This window comes from Typopeltis vanoorti, chromosome 12 (assembly GCF_054136105.1).
Source record: "Typopeltis vanoorti isolate ZY-2024b chromosome 12, IOZ_Tvanoo_1.0, whole genome shotgun sequence".
NCBI lineage: Eukaryota > Metazoa > Arthropoda > Arachnida > Uropygi > Thelyphonidae > Typopeltis > Typopeltis vanoorti.
The window spans coordinates 78141173-78160782 of NC_143560.1; the positions used below are offsets into that span (position 1 = coordinate 78141173).

The 19610-nt window shown below is 35.1% G+C and overlaps 2 protein-coding genes across 4 annotated transcripts in view; one reads left to right on the top strand and one right to left on the bottom strand.

Annotated features, from left to right (window-relative positions):
• The window catches only part of LOC150100911 (protein VAC14 homolog), a 315351-nt gene extending 296897 nt beyond the window's left edge, over positions 1-18454 (bottom strand). For all 3 annotated transcript variants that reach the window (XR_016549127.1, XM_090401162.1, XM_090401163.1), the window contains exon 1: positions 18206-18454. Coding sequence is in view for 2 of the 3 variants with exons in the window: in XM_090401162.1 (XP_090257288.1) it covers positions 18206-18306 (101 nt within the window). In the remaining variant the exon portion in view is untranslated. The remainder of the gene's footprint in view (positions 1-18205) is intronic.
• Positions 18455-18550: 96 nt separating this feature from the next.
• The window catches only part of LOC150100912 (uncharacterized), a 155184-nt gene continuing 154124 nt past the window's right edge, over positions 18551-19610 (top strand). Inside the window, exon 1 of the mRNA XM_090401549.1 lies at positions 18551-19347. Coding sequence (XP_090257675.1) covers positions 18949-19347 — 399 coding nt within the window. The 5' untranslated portion in view covers positions 18551-18948. The remainder of the gene's footprint in view (positions 19348-19610) is intronic.

Consider the following 19610-nt stretch of genomic DNA (forward strand, 5'->3'; position numbering starts at 1 on the left):
AGAAACGGTTGAGAAAAATAGTGGAAGAAAAGCTTGGTGAAGAACAAGCTGGATTCAATCCAAATAGAGGCTGTCAGGATCAGATCTTCACTTTACGACAAATAGTGAAGAAATCATGATAATCTAACAAAGATCTGTATTTAAGTTTTGTCGATTTGGAAAAGGCATATGACAAGGTGCCAAGAGAGAAGCTATTCAATACGCTACCGTTATATGGTGTCAATGGGGCATTATATCAAGCAATACTTAGTCTTTATTTGAGTTGTAAGTCAGCAGTTAGAATTGAAGGAAGTACAGGAAGATGGTTGAATGTTAAATCTAGTGTGAGACAAGGTTGTAAATTATCCCCTCCGTAATTCATTATCTATATGGATCACATTATGAAGGAAAGTGGTATTAAACATGATATCAGAATTGGAGATGTCAGCTGTTTGCTTTATGAGGACGATGTTATACTTCTAAATAAATCTGCTGCAAGTTTGCAAAATTCCCTGACTAAATTGAATAACTGTTGTAATCGATATGGTATGAAGGTCAGCATTAAAAAGACAAAGAAAATAGGTAGAATTGTTGAAAACGTCAACTGTGTTGTGAACGGGGAACCTGTGGAACAAGTAAAACATTTCAACTACTTAGGCATGATTTTTAGTGAAAACGGTAAATTAAATATGTAAATAGACAACAGAATCAACAAAGCTGGTATAGTAGGCAGTCAATTGAATAAATTCATATGGAACAAGAGAGAAATTAGTCGGAACACTAAATTAGCTGTATACAAGACAGTGTTCAAACCAGTTTTAACTTATGGATCTGAGAGCTGTGTCAGAAAGTAAAACACTTGACCAAAGACTAGAGATCGCAGATATGAGAGTCCTGAGAAAGATTAGAGGCATGAACGGATGGCATCAATGGCAATATCATATTAAAAACAAGGATATTAGGAAAGAACTTGACATTGTCAGCATCCAGGAATGTGTTAGTTAATCTCAGGTGGTATGGTCACTTAAACAGAACGGGCAAGGAAAGATTAGCAAAACAGTTTCTGGGTCGTTTTCCTGCCAACTTGGCAGGAAAACGACCCAGAGGAAGAAGATATAGGTGGATGGATATGGTACAAAGTGCCTTAGACGATAGAAATATAAGATCTGATAATGTTGGAGTCTTGACAAGTAACAGACTGATTTGGAGGAAAATTGTAGATAGGAAGTTAGTAATGATGTAAATTTTTCATGTAGTACTATCAATATCCTGTACACCACTTGAGGGTTCATGTCAGAATTTGATGATGATGATGATGAAATGAAACAGTATATAGTGGATGAACCCTCTCCCAACACACACCTACTAACACCACCACTCCATAGGCATAAGCAAAATGAAGTAAATACAGTAAAAACACCCTAAAAATCTATTTCAAAATAACAGGTAAGGGAAATTTTTTCTAAGATTTTCAATGACCTCACATGTATTCTTTAACCCCAAGAAAAAAAAATGACATTAGTTTTCTGATTGTATTTCCAAGAAAACTTGGTAATCCTAAAATATCAGCCAGCAGCAATTAGCAAGTCCTACCTTGTTTTCGAAAATCATCTGAGGAATAAAGAATTATGAAGCTTTAAGCAAAATCTGTTTCCAAACCTGGTGAAGTATCAGAGACTAACTTTAGACAAACATGAGAAATATCACATAAGATGATTAAGTTTTTTCCAAAATGATATTAAAAGAAATTATATGATTATTTTATACAAGGAATGATGACTGGTTTTCTACGCACCCGATTTATTTCTGATGACTGTACTACAGGGAAATAAGAATTTTTTTCCCCTTCATATGGTGTTCCCCCATTCCTCCACCATCCCTTCAGACTGGTTAAGCCCTCCTAATGAGGGTTTAAGTATGTATTTTATGACTGTAAATCTATGTGAATTCACAGGCCAGTTCGCCAGTTCTGAGGGATGAAAAACCCAAGTTTCCGGGTGGGAAAAAAAAAAAAAAAACTACCTCCATATGAGACTGGCTAACTCACCTTTAGTTGAAAGAGACCAGATAAAGGTTTCTCATATCATGGATGGGAATCGAACACAGGTCTTTCCGACCAAAGGGCTTCATCTATACTGACTGAGCTATGGAGGCTAGGGAAATAAGAATGAAAACCATATTTACAAAAACAGTGATATTCAGCACCAGCATAGAAATAAGTGCAAGTGCAACTTGTGTTTATTTTATATAAATGCTGGTCTGGTTGACCGAGTGACATCTGTACTTGCTCCCAGCTAGCAGGATGCAGGTTTGGATCCAGCTGTGATTTTGTGATTTTCATTAGGTGGGAGATGAACTTTATCAGCCTGTGTGAGACCACTGTTACACTTATTGTAGACCTGAAGTAGCTTGAAAAGTTTCATGTTTGGTCTATAGAGAAGTGTTTCATACTATGTAAAAAATATATAAAAAATACAAAAAAAAAAAAAAAATGAAATTAACAAAAATAGAAATAAAAATCATTAGCTCACCAACAGTACAAATGTACTACTGGTTTACAAAAACTTTCATGAGTGAGAGCCACATAAAAACTATGTTTATAAATAAAAGAGGGAGGAAAAGTGATTTCAATAATTGCTTTTGTTTTCTATTGATGTTTTTTTGCACATAGCATGTCATAATACAGCAGTAAAATAGAAATATCACTAGATATTTGTGTATACTTCACTTGGCACAGAAACTGACCCATTTGTGTTATATGCAGTGTTGAGCTATGGAAATTTTAAAAAAGGGCTCGCATCGTCAAGAAAAAAAAAAAAGGCCTAACTTAACCCTTATGATACATATATTGCGACTTTGTAGAGCTTCTGACAGATATGATAATTCCCGTAGGATATCAATCATTAATGCTAGATCTTTTAAAAATTCCAAATTGAGAAGTCGGTTTAAAAAGCCCTTACATTTATCGTTCAATGCAAAATGCTTGCATAAAGCTGGGTAATTTCTCCACAAAGCAAGAGCCATTCATAAACTGCAAGTTGCTCATCGTGGTCCAAACACACGGCCAATCTTTAAAAGTTCGATACCAAGGTCTTTTGTAATCTTATTTAATTCTCATTGATTTTTTGGTGATTGATGATAAAAAGCATATAATTTATTCATAAATATTTCAAAACGATTTATTTCTTTAATGTTTTTTATCAAATTGTCTAATACTGTTCATTATCAAATTTTCCTGGCATGTAAGAGACGTACAAGTTATGATAGTACTACATGAAAAACTTACATAATTACTAACTTCCAACCAACAATTTTTCTCCAAATCAATCTGTTATCTGTCAAGATTCCAACATTATCAGATCTTATATTTCTGTGAAATATAAGATATGAAATAAGATAAGAAATATGAAATCCTACAACAGTACCAACATACTACGTTCTGACAGCAACTTCAACGAGACTGCGAGGTCGTAAATTTCTTGTCAGAAGTGCTCACTGAAGAAGCCAAGAATGCTTTCAGTCTAAGGCATAACTTTGCCACCACACCCAAACAAATTCCAAAATTGGAAATTATGATGAAGGCAGAATGGGGTATCTACGATTTTAAAGGCAATATATATCACATAATGAAATAACTTCCATAAAAATATTATTATTACAAAAACCGATAAGAGAAATGCAACAGTTATCATGGATCAAGAAGATTATAACAAAAAATATGCAAGATCTCCTATGTGACAGTTCTACATATCCAATCATACATCGAGACCCCACTATGTCTCAAAGGAAAAAAGTCCACAAACTACTGAAAAAAACGACTTCCTGGACAAAAGAAATCATCAAAAAAATAAAACCAGTTCATACTAAACCACCTCGTATTTATGGATTACCAAAATATCACAAAATCTAATATCCTCTCCATGCTCTATAGTCAACAGCATATAGTCCCATGTATAAACTTGCCCAACAGTTAGCCAAGTCGATTGCCCCCTTTATTAACAACTCCTCTACTTTTGTAAAAAAAATTCAGTCCATTTCAAATCACTAGTTAAAAATCATATCCTTACAAATTCAGACGTAATGGTTAGTTTTGATGTCATCTCTTTATTTACCAACGTACCACTTATAGACACTCTTGATTTTATCAAAGTCTAAATTTCCCCCTGATATCTTTAAATCATTCAAATTTACTATGTATGCAGGTTACTTTTACATGGGGAGGAAAAATCTACAAACAGACTAATGGAACCGCTATGGGTTCCCCACTCCCCTGTAGCAAACTTTCACATGGAACACTTTGAAAAAGTGTTTCCATGTAAGCCCCTAGTGTGGTTATGCTGTGTTGATGTGTTTGCCATTTGGCCTCATGGACAAGATACTTTGGATGCATTTCTCACCTACCTAAACACAGCCAACACCCCAAAATCCATTAGAAAAAGAACTGAATAACTGTTGACCTTTTCTTAACACTTTAGTCACCTGCCTTTCAGATATATCAATATCTTTTTTCATTTATAGAAAACCAACACAAGCAGGAAGATATCTACATAAACAATCACATCATCATCATCCAGTCCACATCAACAGTATGGCATTTTAAAAACACTTACACACGGAGCCAGAGCCATTTGTTCTAACGATACAGTTCTGTCCACAGAACACAAATATCTGTGGCATACATTCTTGGCCAATGGCTACAATTCCTACAAAATAGATAAAATGCTACATAGCCCCATTACTCTTCCCTTCCTTAATACAGAGAAACACAAAATTACCATTACTTAAAATTATAATAATGGAATTAACTCATGTAAGATATTATTTATTAGTAGAATTTTCACCTGAGTATCACAGGCATCTTCAGTACATGTGAAAAGGCTAATTAAACAATAACTGACAATTCCAAAGGGTGCCACCTGAGTAGCTCATGTATATTAACTAAAAAAGGTCATTAAGTTTCCTAACTTATTTAAAATAAATAAATAACACACACACACACAATTGAAAAGTTAGGAAAGATTAGATGATTTAAAAAGTACCATCTTCCACAAAGGACAGACATAGACCATCGGATCTGTTTAAGTTGGGAGAGTGAAGTAAAGTTTCACATGTTTCTTCATAAAGCCGTTCCATGAGGAACCGACTTTTGGAAAGGACTCATCTTGTTCCAATGAACTTTGTCTAGTGTTGATGACATGCTCTGCAAGTCCAGACTGTTCAGGTTCAAGGTATTGAATATACAATTTGTGTTCTTCTAACCGAATAAAAGCAGATTTTCCTGTTTGTCTGAAATAAGATAACCCACAAGAGCAAGGAATTTGGTAGACACCTGGATGACTAAGATGTGGAAGCTTGCCCTTTGGAGAAGTGAGAAAGGTGGCAATTTTTCTGATGGGTTGAAAGGCAACAAAAATATTTAGCGTTTTAAAACTTTCACTATGCATTCACTAATGCCTTGCACATAAGAGATACGAATATGCATTATTTCTTCTGTATTTGAAGAGGAAGATATATAAAAACTATTCAAAGCTCTTTTGATGAAAGAATTCTTATATCCATTAGATAGAAAAGAGGAAATAATATACTGCAATTCTTTCTGTAATAGTTCCTCTGAAGAACAAAAGGAGTGGCCCGATGAACCAATGTTTAAATAGTTCCTGCCTTTTGACTGCGATGGTGATGAGATTCAGCATGGATATAATACCCTGTATGAGTCTCCTTCCTAAAGACTGAGAAATGTAGGTTACCATCTGGTTAGCGAAGAATTAAAAGATCTAAAAAGGCTAACTGCTTATTTATTTCTACTTCTAGAGTAAACTGGATCCTTGGATGAAGTGCATTTAATTTAGAGAGAAACTGGTGTAATTCATCAGAAGAGCCATTCCAGATAGCAAAAATGTCATCTACTTATCTGAACCAATGAGTAGGTCTAGGTGAAATGTTTTCAAAAATATGTTGTTCAAAGTGCTCCATATAGAAGTTGGCAATAGCAGGAGAAATAGGATTGCCCATTGCTGTTCCCTGGATTTGTTGATATAATTGTTTTTAAAGGAAAAATAACCAGAATGTATTACAAAATCGAATATTTAACAATGTGTCTGAAGGAAATTCTTGTTGCAGTAATTCAATGCCGTCAGATAAAGGAACATTGGTAAATAATGAAACAACATCTAAACTAATCATAATATCCGAAGCAACCAAATGAAGATTCGAAATTTTATTTTTGAAATCCAAAAGAATTTTTTATATAAGTAGCAGTTCTTCTAGTTGAAGAAGTGAGTAAATTTGATAAAAATTTTAAAATTTTATAAGTGAGACAACCTATACAGTCTACAACTGTTTTTAATGGAATACCTGGTTTATGAACTTTTGGAAGACCATACAATCTAGTGGACGACCGAAAGAGGTTTTAAGTTTTTTCTTTTGATCTTCATCCCATATAGATACATCATCTATAAGAGAATTAAGTCTTTTTAACTGACTACTGGTAGGATCCGATGTGAGGGGCCTGTAAGTTGAATAGTTGCAGAGAGCAGTAGAGACATTTTACTCTCATATTCTCTTCTATCTTGAATAACTACAGCCTTCCCTTTGTCAGCTTTCATAATAATTAATTTTTTTTTTTTTTCTGTGATTTCAGTGCTTTTAATTGTAGTACTCTTTAAATCAGCTAATATTTCCTAACTTTTCAATTGTATATATGTTTTTTTTTTTTTAAAAATCGGTTAGGAAACTTAATTAAATACATGAGCTACTTAGATGCCACCCTTTGGAATTGTCAGTTATTGTTTAATTAGCCTTTTTACATGTACTGAAGATGCCTGCGATACTCAGGTGAAAATTCTACTAATAAATAATATTTTATGCGAGTTAATTCTGTTATTATAATTTTAAGTAATATGTCTACTCACAGTAATTCCTTACTGAAACATACAACATTACCATTTCTATTTGCTATGTCAGAGGTACATCAGAAAAGATAACCAAAGTACTGATGAAAATGGCCTTTGCACCACATTCAAACTTCGTATTAAATTAGCGACTCTGATCTGCTCGCTTAAGGATAAACTTCACCCGCTAGCAACCCCCGGAGTGTATGAAGTTCCCTGAGACTGTGACTTGGCCTACTATGGGCAAACAGGAAGATCGGTTAAAATCTGCCTGAAAGAATATAAAAAATACATCTGCTACTATTATTATGACAAGTCAGGAATGGCAGACCACACTTCGGACACCCCCTTAACACAGGATTAGACAGAAGAAAATTAATGTGCTATTTAGAAGTTGTTACAGATGCAAAAGATTATTTTTTAAGTCAGCCATAACTATGAAAAATTCTCACCTGAACAAATATGGTTGAATTAATTTGCCAAAAATTTGGGAGACTTATCTTACGAGCAACTCTCACATAGATGTATTTTTTTTTTTAACAACATTAGAGGGTGTCAAAATAGGACTTTAGATCTTTTGTCCATTATAATTGTATTCTTTCACTTACTCACTGTCGAATATACAAGCTGTGTTGTGCTCTGATGTTGATTTAAAATTCAGCAAAATATAAGCAGTTAATGTAACATTTTTTGATAAAATAGTTTGTTTAGTGTTGTTGATACTGTTTAATATAAGTCATGAACTTATTATTTCTGTCTTCTAAAGCACTTTTTACTGTATCGATCCACCTATATCTTGGACTTCCTCTGGATCTTTTTTCTGCCAACGTGGCAGAGAACACTTGTTTTGCTAAGCTTTTCCCTCCCATTCTGTTTAAGTGACCTTACCACCTGAGATTAGCTCTGCTAACACATCCCCTGGATGCTAACAATGTCAAGTTCTTTCTTAATATCCTCGTTTTTAATATAATATTGCCATTGATGCCATCTTTTTCAGGATTCTCGTATCTGTGATCTCTAGACTTTGGTGATGTGTTCTATTTCTAACTCAGCTCTTGAATCTGTAGGTTAAAATTATATACAGCTAATTTAATGTTTTGACTAATTCCTCTCTTATTCCATATAAATTTATTCAGCTGCCTTCCCACCATGCTGGCTTTGTTGATTCTGTTGTCTATTTCCATATTTAATTTACCATCTTCACTAAAAATTGAACCTAAGTGGCTGAAATGTTTTGCTTGTTCTATAGGTTCTCCATTCATGATGCAGTTGATATTTTCAATGTTCCTGCCTATTTTCATTATCATTGTCTTGTTATTGCTGATTTCATACCAAATTTATTATAACAGTTATTCAATTTAGTCAGAGAACCTTTCAGACTTGCACTAGATTCATTTAGAAGTATAACATCATCTGCATAAAACAAAGAGCTGACATTAACATCTCCAATTTTGATATCAGGTTTAATACTGTTTTCCTTCATAATGTGATCCATATAGATAATAAACAACAGAGGGGATAACGAACATCCTTGTCTCACACCAGATTTAACATCAAATCATCTCCCTGTACTGCAATTCTAACTGCTGACTAACAACTGAAATAAAAACTGTACTGCTTAATATAATGCCCCATTGACACTATATAACTGTAGCATTTTGAGTAGCTTTTCTCTTGGCACCTTGTCATATGCCTTTTGCAGATCTACAAAACTTAAATACAGATCTTTCTTATATTCCCATGATTTCTAAACTATTTGTCGTAAAGTGAAAATCTGATCCTGACAGCCTTTATTTGGCCTGAATCCAGCTTGTTCTTCAACAAGCTTTCCTTCCACAATCCTTCTCAAATATTTCTCAAGTATAATTGCATAAATCTTACCAGGAACATTCAGTAGGGAAATACCTCTGTAATTCTCACATTGTTTTATTTTCCTTTTTATATATGGGTACTATAAGAGCTCTACTCCAATCATCTGGAATTTGTCCCTCTGTTCAGGCCTCCTGATCCTAAAAGTCTTGCAGCCACTGTAAGACTTTTATACCTCCATACTTGAGCATTTCTGGTTGAATATCATTTATTCCTGCTGCCTTTCCACATTTCAGACTTTTGATGGAATTTTCTATTTCAAGTATGGATATGTATTCCTGATTGCATGTCTGTTGAGTGTTTTTTACCAATGTGCTGTCACTAATTGTTCCATTTGGCAATTTTTCAAAGTAATTACTCCATATCAAGTTTTATCTATTTGTCATGTGCCACTGTTGTCATTTGTGCATCTATTGTCATTTACCACTGTGTGGTGTCACTAATTGTTCCATTTGGCAATTTTTCAAAGTAATTACTCTATATATCAAGGATATCTTTTTCTCCAGTTTTCATGACACCTTTATCATCTCTAATTCCTTTTACAGCACTCTTTCCTCTATTTCACAGCTTTTTTGACAGCCTCCTGATATTTTCTACATTCTTGCCAAAGTCTTCCCATGACTTGTTAACTAGTTTTACACAGTGTTTAGCTTTCTTACATTTGCCTCTGTATCCTCTAAGAGCACAAGCTGACGTATGCCAGGAACTTTCAATGCTTTCTTCTTTTCCTCTTTAAGAAGAGATCAAGAGTGTTGACAGATTGGAGTAGCCAGATGTAGAGGGTATATGGACAATTTGTGAAACGTTGTTGCTGATGGTAAATATCTCTTCCATCAAGATGATTTCACCTGTGGGGTATTTTGAGTGCTGATGAGCCATGCTTTGTAGACAAATAATGGAAAAGATTAGAGTGGTTAGCAGAATTAATGCAACTGAATGAAACTAGACAATTTTGTTCCAAAAGATCATAAAGAGAGAATTCAAGATTTGTCATTCTCTGACATAAGCTATCAGATTTAAAAAATGCATAAGTTCCACCCTTGTGCCAAAATAAATCATGCAGAATTGGAAAGTTAAGAATGTCAGTTCAAGTTTTTTTTTTTCGAAATAACAGGTTAGGTTTAGATGTCTCTGTCAAGTGCATTTTTGGAGTAAGTTTTTTTTTTTTTTTTTTTTTTTTTTGTCCTTGGTTGAACGAATGAATCAAAGACTGATTGAATGATAACATATGGGTTCTCAACCTGGTTGTGGTCGTGGGCACATTCAAGATGGGAAGAGAGTGGTGGGCACCAATATTTTATACTTTTTGTACAAATGATAACAATTAATGAATTAATTAACTATGAAAGTAAAATAAATACACATGTAACATTTATTATACAACTAAATTAAACCATCGCACAATAAGCAAAAGCATTTCTCTTTACTCTGAATAAACAATAGTCTTCTTCCCAATCATTGTTGAATTTATAGGTTCGTTATTTTCTATTTGGATTACTCATTTTGGGGCAAAATTTTTAAACACGAGAAAATGTGTGGTCAAACTGTACCTACAACACTGGTGAAGTGGTGACACATCCCTCAAACACACAGTTGCCAGAAGACTAAATACATAAAACATATGCCCAAAAATGACATGGTAACATGCGCACTCAAAAACAGAGGATAATAAATTTAGTTTAATCCTTTATCCAAGTGTGAGCAAACAAAGTTTGCGCCTGAAAGTATCTTCAGGACTAAGGTAAGGTAGTGCAACACCAGGCAACTCCTTGCAAAGGTGGAGCAAGGTACTATCACTCCTATCTCAGTATCTCCTATAATGCAAAACACATCTCCTTGTAGATATGTCTAATGTTATGCATTAAGGGAAGAGCCACTACCCAGACTAGTGTTTCGACCTTTATTGAGGTCTCTTCAGTGGGAGCCAGGCCCAAGTGGAGATACCAGCCAGAAGCATTAGCAAGGTCATCTCTACCTATAGGAGTTGCCAAATGGTGTGCCACCTTTTTAATAAATTACTCTGGATTTAGAGAAAGATGTTGAAACATCTCTACCTATAGGAGTTGTCATTTGGCAACTCTTATAATTAGAGATGACCTTGCTAATGCTTCTGGCTGGTATCTCCACTTGGGCCTGGCTCCCACTGAAGAGACCTCAATAAAGGTCGAAACTAGTCTGGGTAGTGGCTCTTCCCTTAATGCATAACATTAGACATATCTGCAAGGAGATGTGTTTTGCATTATGGGAGATAATGAGATAGGAGTGATAGTACCTTGCTCCACCTTTGCAAGGAGTCGCCCTGGTGTTGCACTACCTTACCTTAGTCCTGAAGATACTTTCAGGTGCAAACTTTGTTTGCTCACACTTGGATAAAGGATTAAACTAAATTTATTATATTCTAACCAAGTGAAAAATAAACTTTCAAAAACAGAGGAATTACAAAATGTTTTTGTAATATAACATAAATGTTCACATTTTTTACAATTTCAATAAATATTGTTACTAGGGAAAGACATATTTTCCAGTTTTAATTTTTTTTTTTTCCTTACTTAATTGACATCAGGTGCATTTATGCCCATGGGCATAGGGTTGAGAACTGGTAATATATGTGTAGATGATTATGAAAAGCTCAAGAGGCAGATTATTGGAGTAACAGAAGGGAATGAGAAGGTAGATGGAAGGGAAATGAATTTGCTGGCACACATTGAATATATTCCAAAAGTCAGGAGGTTAAATAGGTTAGGTGGAAAATGGGCTGATGATGAGATTAAGCAAGCTACCTTGAAGATGGTATTATGGAGACAATAAATTTAGAGTAGGACAAGAAAGTGAAACAATCTGCAGGCCAGACTGGCCAAGTGGTTAGCTTATATCAGCTCTGCAACAGGCTGCAGATTCAAATCCCACCAGTAGCATGGATGTTTGTGAATCTAGGTGGGAGAATGTCCTAGTTAATCAAGGCATTCTGCATGAATTAAACTCTAGTCATGATAACAAAAGGCAGGGAGTAACTTCACTTCCAAGCATGAGCCCAATGCCCCACTTGTTAGACACCTGAAGTAGCTTGGCAAAAAAGTTAGAAATTTGGTCTCTAGAGCATACTTCCTAGATTATGTAAAAAAATAAAATAAAAAAAATATGGAAAATTAACAGAAAATAATTCCCAGCCTACCCATGGTACTAGTGTGCTATAGAATGATAATCCTGCCATTATCTGTGTGTTTGGATTGCTGATTAAGATGCAGGAGAGGTCATTGAGAGCAGCTAGGAATTGGGCTGACAACAGCAGAATGCTCTATGAAGTCAACATGGATTTAAGGGAAAGTTAGAATTTAATTAATTATTACAACTGGGCAACAGATACACTGAAAAAGGCAGAAATGCATATTCATATATAAACTCTACAAGTTAGAGACAGCAAAACTTATACATACACGCAGTTAAGGGGTAAAAATAAAAAGGAAGCCCGTTGATGTGTTTCTTTAACTGTGGATTGTACTTCCTGAAGAAAACAGTGTGAGGAAGGCTAGTGCAAAGATCATTGCTAGGTGGACAAGGGAAGGATTAGAAGTTGACTCAGTAAAAATTTAAAGGTTCAGTTTGCATATGGTTCAGCTTCAAACTTATGGTGCTGGATGTTGCCCAATAACTTTTCTTCTTTTTACATGATGCTTAGAGAAAAGTGGAAGAATGAGAAAGCCAGTTCAGTATTACAGTGCCCAGAAAATTATCTGCAGAAAAGGCATACAATCATAAATTTCAATTTTGCAAAAATAAGAGACCGCTTGGTATTTGGTAAATTGGGATGGATAAGATTGATAAGAGATATTAGTATGCCAGATAGATTAGTTGTCTAATGAGTGTCAGCAAGTTGTGTGCTTAGGAAAGCTACAGGGTGTTCGGGATAAATTTGACATATTTATAATTAATTATATTTTTCCGTAAGTTACATGTATTAACACACACTTCTCTTCATTTAAAAGTTTGGACCCTTCTTCATTCATATACAAGATGTCAGAAAGGATGGATAGCTGGAACCCACCTGAATCATGGAAGAGAATAACTTGTATCATGATGATTCGTGCCCGCCATCAAAATAAGGATATTACGACTGCTGCCCAATGCTCCCTGAATACAGTAAAAACAATCAGGCATGAACTAGAGACTTGCAATGGTGACTACGAGGATGTAGCAAGAAGAAAGATCCCTAGCAGACGATATGATTGCGTTCGTACAGCAGAATTCCTCGCAAATCTGCAGGAACAGGTGTTGAAGAACCCTGGCATTGGAATTCGGGCTTTGTTCGTGGAGTTGCTAACTGTAGTCAAGCCCTGGATAACAAGGGTAGCCAATGGTAGGCCGTATGTATGGCAGCAGGATTCGGCCCCTTGCCACACCTCTGGGAAAAGTCAAAAATGGTTGTCTGAAAATTTCTACGACTTCACCAGTCCAAATGTTTGGCCTCCAAACTCCCCAGACCTTAACCCCATGGATTATTTTGTATGGGGCGCAGTTGAAAAAGACACCAATCGCACTTCCAGTAATACAAAAGCCCAGTTAATGGATAAAATTAAAACAGTTTTTGCGGCCCTTCCCAGGGAGACTGTAGCATCAGCTTGTTCGAGGTTCCGAAGCAGAATTGAAGCTGTGATCGATGCTAATGGTGGTTATTTTGAGTAAATCTTGTTGATAGTATTGTAATTAACTCTGCCTGTAATGTTTTTTTGTCAATTCATTAAATTTAATAGATACAAAGAAGATTTTCTTTTTCCTTACGAAACTGTCAAATTTATCCCGAACACCCTGTATATCCCTGAAGAGAAAATTCACTAGTAGTGTGACACAGAAGTATATTTTATAGATAATGTTTAACTTACGTGTTAATGAGTATGTTATTATATTAATACTGAGAGTGATTTAAACTGGGATATGTAGTCTGCAGTTCACAAAATTGGAGAGAGAACAATGATCTGTGTAGCAGATGTGGCTTCACAAGATGATCTGAATAGCAGCCAATTCAGTATTGCAAAGCACAAAGTTTTGAAATCTGGAAGACAAAGATGGAATGCTGTATATGCAACTGTTGAGTATATATTGAATTAACATTCGGGAGGTCATGGTGGTAATTTTGTAGCATAGGACGCGGTATATCTGAGAGATAACATTCATTACTAGCATGTGATAAAATGCAAAAAAAAAAATAAAAAACAAACACTGCAAATATAATTCATGATGGTACGACTTACGTGAATATTGAATCCAACATTATTTTATAGACGAATATAGAAACTACAAGAGTTTCGTGCCTAAGGGTCAAAGCTGTATAACTGAGAGGAGACCTCTGCATAGTCTTTAAAAGGAATGCGGAGAATTAACCAGGGTTTCTGACCTAATGTCCAATCCTCACCTTCTCGTGGATCACCCTGTTGGGTATCTAGCTGGATACTGAACGAACGAGGATGGGCTAGCAATTTGGGATTTAGCGACCAAATTGTATTCTTATTGGTTAAATCAAAATACAAAATGATGGTACAACATGACAAAAATTCTAGTAGCAAGGCTTATACTTTGGTCATACATAACTGGTAATTAGTTTACGGAATTAACAACACATATAAAGTATATTAATTAAAGATAACACTTTAATAAATAACTTCTATATTTCGGCAACGTCACACTGCCATCTTCAGGAACATAAAGATATGGTATGTGCACGCAGGCACTAACAAAAGCAAATCAGGAAGAAAGCAAGAAACTAATATTGTTCCTAAAGTCCTAATGTGCTGATGATTCCTTTGAATCATCAGCAGCTCTAAAAAACGTTCCTAACCTCAACAAATTTGGGTGCATGAAACTACCCCAAATTTGGGAGACTTACATTTTGAGAACTTCAGACCAACTGCCAAGACAACCAAATTAGCCCAACAGAGGGCGCCATTAGGACTTTAGGAACAATATTAGTTTCTTGCTTTCTTCCTCATTTGCTTTTGTTAGTGCCTACGTGCACATACCATATCTTTATGTTCCTGAAGATGGCAGCGTGACGTTGCCGAAATATAGAAGTTATTTATTAAAGTTATCTTTAATTAATATACTTTATATGCATTGTTAATTCCGTAAACTAATTACCAGTTCAACATGACAAAAATTCATGCCATCTGTGGCGTAGCATGGTTAAACAAGGCTCCCATTGTTTTTGCCAGGGAACCAGGGCGAACAGCAAAAAGTCAGTTACTGGAACAAATCTGAAAGCACACTCAAACTCAACATCACCAGAATTAAAGATCTGTACTATCAACATAAGAAGCTGGAATGGCAAAGAAATGGAGCTAGCTGAAGAATTACATAAGTACCAGATCGACACAATAGGGGTGACTGAAACAAAAAAGACCAAAACAGGTGAGATCTTACTGAGCAATAAATACAAAATGTTATATTCAGGAAATGACAATCAAGGAAAAGAAGGAGTAGCCATAGTATTCAACACAAAATACGAGGCTAATCTTTTTGAATGGCAGGCAATCTCAAGTAGAGTGATGTGGGCAAATATCAGAATGAGGAATTGGACAATGAGACTTATTTGTACCCATGGTTCCACAGAAGGTTCTACTAAGGTAGAAGTGGAGGAATTTTTTGATACTTTAGAAAAAACAACTGACACAATGAAAAAGGAAAAGTTGGTCCTTGTTGGGTATCTAAATAGCAGAGTAGGAAATTATTGTCAGACATACAAAAATATTTTGGGAAAATTTGGAGAAAAGAGCAAAGCTAATAATAATGGCAAATACCTGTTGGATTTCTGCTCAGGACATGGACTGGTTATTACTAACACCATGTTCCAACATAAAAATGCGCACAAATTCACATGGAGAGAAGAGGCAAGGAATAAGAAAAGTCTCATTGACTATGTTATTGTTGATAGTGATGTTTTCTCTCTGGTGCAGGACACCAGTGTGTACAGAGGATTTGAAAATGGAAGTGATCACTATTTAGTCTTGAGCAGGATAAAATTGAATTTCATATTGAAAAGAATAATATGTTAGAAAGTTTTAAAGCGAATAAAAGTTGAGCAGCTCTCAGATGTGAACTGTGGACTAAAATACACAAAGCTTATTGAAGAAAAAATGAAGGAGCTTGAGAACAGGAACCAAACCTTGGAAAAAACCCCGATTGATTCAGCTAGAGAGAGGCATGTGGTGAAGTTGTCTGCAAGGATAGAAAAATTAGAACTTCATGGTGAACACAAGAAGTTACAGAGACAGTGAAGGAAAAGAAGAAAGCATATCAAAAGTTTCTGGCAAATAAGTTAATTTTGCTCTTAGAGAATACAGAGACAAATGTAAGAAAGCAAAACATTGTGTAAAACTATCTAAACAAAAGTCATGGGAGGACTTTGGCAAGAACATACAAAATAAATATCAAGAGGGTGGTAAGATATTCTGGAGATTGTTGAAGAAGCTTAGAAATGGAGGAAAGAGTGCTATAAAAGGAGATAGAGATGATAAAGGTGACATGAAAACAGGAGAAAAAGATATCCTTGAAGTATGGAGTAATTACTTCGAAAAATTGCTAAATGAAACAAGCAGTGAGCGCACAGTGGTAAAAAAACACTGTGCGCTCACTGCTTGTTTCATTTAGCAATTTTTCGAAGTAATTTAAGAAAATTTAACCTTAGCTACTTAGGTGATGCTTTATGAATATATCAGTTATTGTTTAATTAGTTTTTGTACTTGTACTGATGATGCCTATGATACTCAGGCAAAAAGTTTACTAATAAAGAATATTTTACGAGTTAATTCCGTTATTATAATAGTAAGTAATGTCTACTCGCAGTATTTCCTTACTGAAACTTATATCCTATTTGTTAATACCAATTCCAACATAATGTTTGCCATATTTCCCATCTTTTTCCTGGTATTTTAATCTTCTCTCCAACTAATAATTCACCTCTTGTCCACCTCTGTGTTTAACCAACAAGCATTATGAACTCTACAATTCAAAGCAATGCACCTGTCACTCTATTAATAGTTAAATTTTGTGTTTAGCTCTTTGAAATTAATACTGGTAACTTTCACGCTTACTAAATAACTTAAGGAAATTACAACGTACAAGAGAATATACATTAAATTAAACTTTAATATATTTCCAATATTTCGGCAATGTCACGTTACCATCTTCAAAGGAATTTACAATAAAGATACGTGCATGCAGTCACTAAACACAGTAAATGAGAAATGAAACGAGGAAGCTATGGTTTTCCTAAAAGTCCTAATGGTGCCCCCTAGTGGGCTATGCAGGTATTCTTGGCCGTTGGGCTGAAGGTCTCTTGATGTAAGCCTCCCAAATTTAGGGCAGTCTCATGCAGCGAAATTTGTTGAGGTTTGGCATGTTTCTTAGGGCTCAGACTGATTCCATGAATAGTCTTTCAAATTTAAACTTGCTACGGTGTACTATTGTAGCTTTCTTCAACCGTATTCTGTGGCATGTATCCAAAGCATGGTCTGCAAGATCAGAATGGCTGTACTGGTGAAACCAGATGTAGTCCTTGTGTTCTGAAATTCTGATATTCGCTGTCTTGCCTTTTTGGCCAAAGTAGGACAACTTACAGCTCCAAGGGACTTGGTATACACCAAGTAGGTCTAGGGGAGTGGTTGGTCTTTAGTGGAGTGAATAAGGGATACCAATTTTTTATATGGTTTGTAACAAGAGGTCAAGTCATGTTTTTTTAGGATTTTTGTAATTTTTTTCAAGGTGCCTCAGATGTAGGGAATGGTGATGGATTTAGAGTAATCCTTGTTGTGAGGGAGAGGGGGGGGGGTCGTGGTTTACTGGGTTCAATATTTTTTGGATTTTTTTTGAGGGGTAGCCATTGGCTGAGAAAGTATTGAGAATGTGATTTAGTTCATTGGTTAGGGCATTGTCATTTGAACAGATTAGTTTAGTCCTGTTGTATAGTGTCTTAACAACTCCATATTGTTTTGAGGGGGGGGGGATATTGTGGGATTGTTGGTGAATGTATCTGCCTGTATAGGATGGTTTTTTTTAATGTATATGCTATTGTACGTTGTAATTTCCTTAAGTTATTTAGTAAGCATGTACAACCAACGTCTAAGCCCTATGAGAATTGGTAAACTTCACATATATATTTTTAATTATTCTACTGTTTTTAAGGGAAACACTTAAAATTTTAAATAGTTAAAAATTGTAAATTGCATTGTTTTACATAAATAATTTCCAAAATTAGTTAGCAATGTTCCAATAAAATGAAAGAATGTCACAATATCCTAGTTATCAATTAATTATTATCTAATATTACATTACAGGGAAAAATCTGAACATATTGAAGTTTTTCAAAATGATCACTGAGGTGATTATGATATGCTTTCCTCGTCCATTCTGCATAACCGACGTGCAAAAAGAAAGTAATTTTCTTTCACTTGTATTAATATTAAATATTTAGTACTTACTTTTCGATTTCTAATGCTGCTGTCTTCCTTTTTTCGTAGAGTTTGTCATTCAGTGCGCGAACGCATGCAGCACTAAGGGGAGCAAAATCTTTTTCAGACATTGAGGATTAGTTTGTACCTAACTTTTCTTTCAGAAGTAAAATGAAAACAGGAATGCGATTTCCCAGAAATTTCAAATGATTAAAATATACAGAACTAATATAACATAATCACTAAATTTACATTCCTACAATTCTTTTAACAACGAAACATTTAATGCTTAACCTGGAAGGAGGATCACAGACAAGTAGCGACATCTACCGATTTTAGGACGCAGCTATAACATTTGCGGGTGGGATGGGAAGCGTAAGAAAGGTAGAATCAAAGAGAAGTGGTGGATTTGACGTAAAGCTATTTAGATGATGATGAGGAGGATGAAACTAAGTATGTCCGCGTAGGTAATACGTTTACATATCATCAGAGAATTCTTCATAAGCTGTGAAATGTAACCTTTTATATGTAACTGCATTATTTATAAGAAATAAACTACTTGTTTGGAATCTACTTTTCCGTTGTAGACATTGATTAACGCAGACGGTAGTTGGGTCGATAGGTTTGCCCACCTATAGCTCGATGCTTTCAGATGCGAGGTATCTGACAGTTGGGTGCGTGCAACTGAATGTGCTATTGTAAGAGTACTGAAATGATACTTCGATAAATGATTCCTTCAATAATAGTGCTGCTGCTTTCGTTTTGATTGCTGCATGATTATGGGAGATAAAGAAGATGAAAATCATGTGATTACTGTTAGCGATGATGAATGCAGGACGCGGATACATTCAGATGGCGGTCAAATGAGTGTTCGTGTTCATACTCATTCAGATGGTTCGGATAAGCAAGATGTCAAGCTAAATTCTGAATCAGGGAATAAAAGAAGGTGCAGCTTTAAACAACATTTTGTAAACGAAACAACTCTGAAGACTATTGCAATAGATGAACTGGAGGAACTTAGCGACGCAGGTGGAACTAGTGGTTTGGATGGTAATGTGCAAGCTTCAAGTTCAGTGAGCTGTGAACAGGTTTCTGTAAGATTCGCTGTAATACTAGGCTGGGATAAAACTCTTTTTAGTAAGCCTCAGGGACTTCTCCGAATTGCCCTTTTGGTAAGTGCCGTTTTATAAATCAAATGCTAATGTGATATAGCATATGGTATATAATATATTAAGCGAGATATACGTTTCGATTTTGACAAGCAAGCATTTGGAGAAGAGCAAACAATAGTCTGCCTTTTAAATTCTTAAATTATTGCAAATTATACTATACATACAAATAATACAGAAAATTCTTAAATTATTGCAAATTATACTATACATACAAATAATACAGAAAATTCTTAAATTCAAATTGCTCATATTGCTTCTCTCAT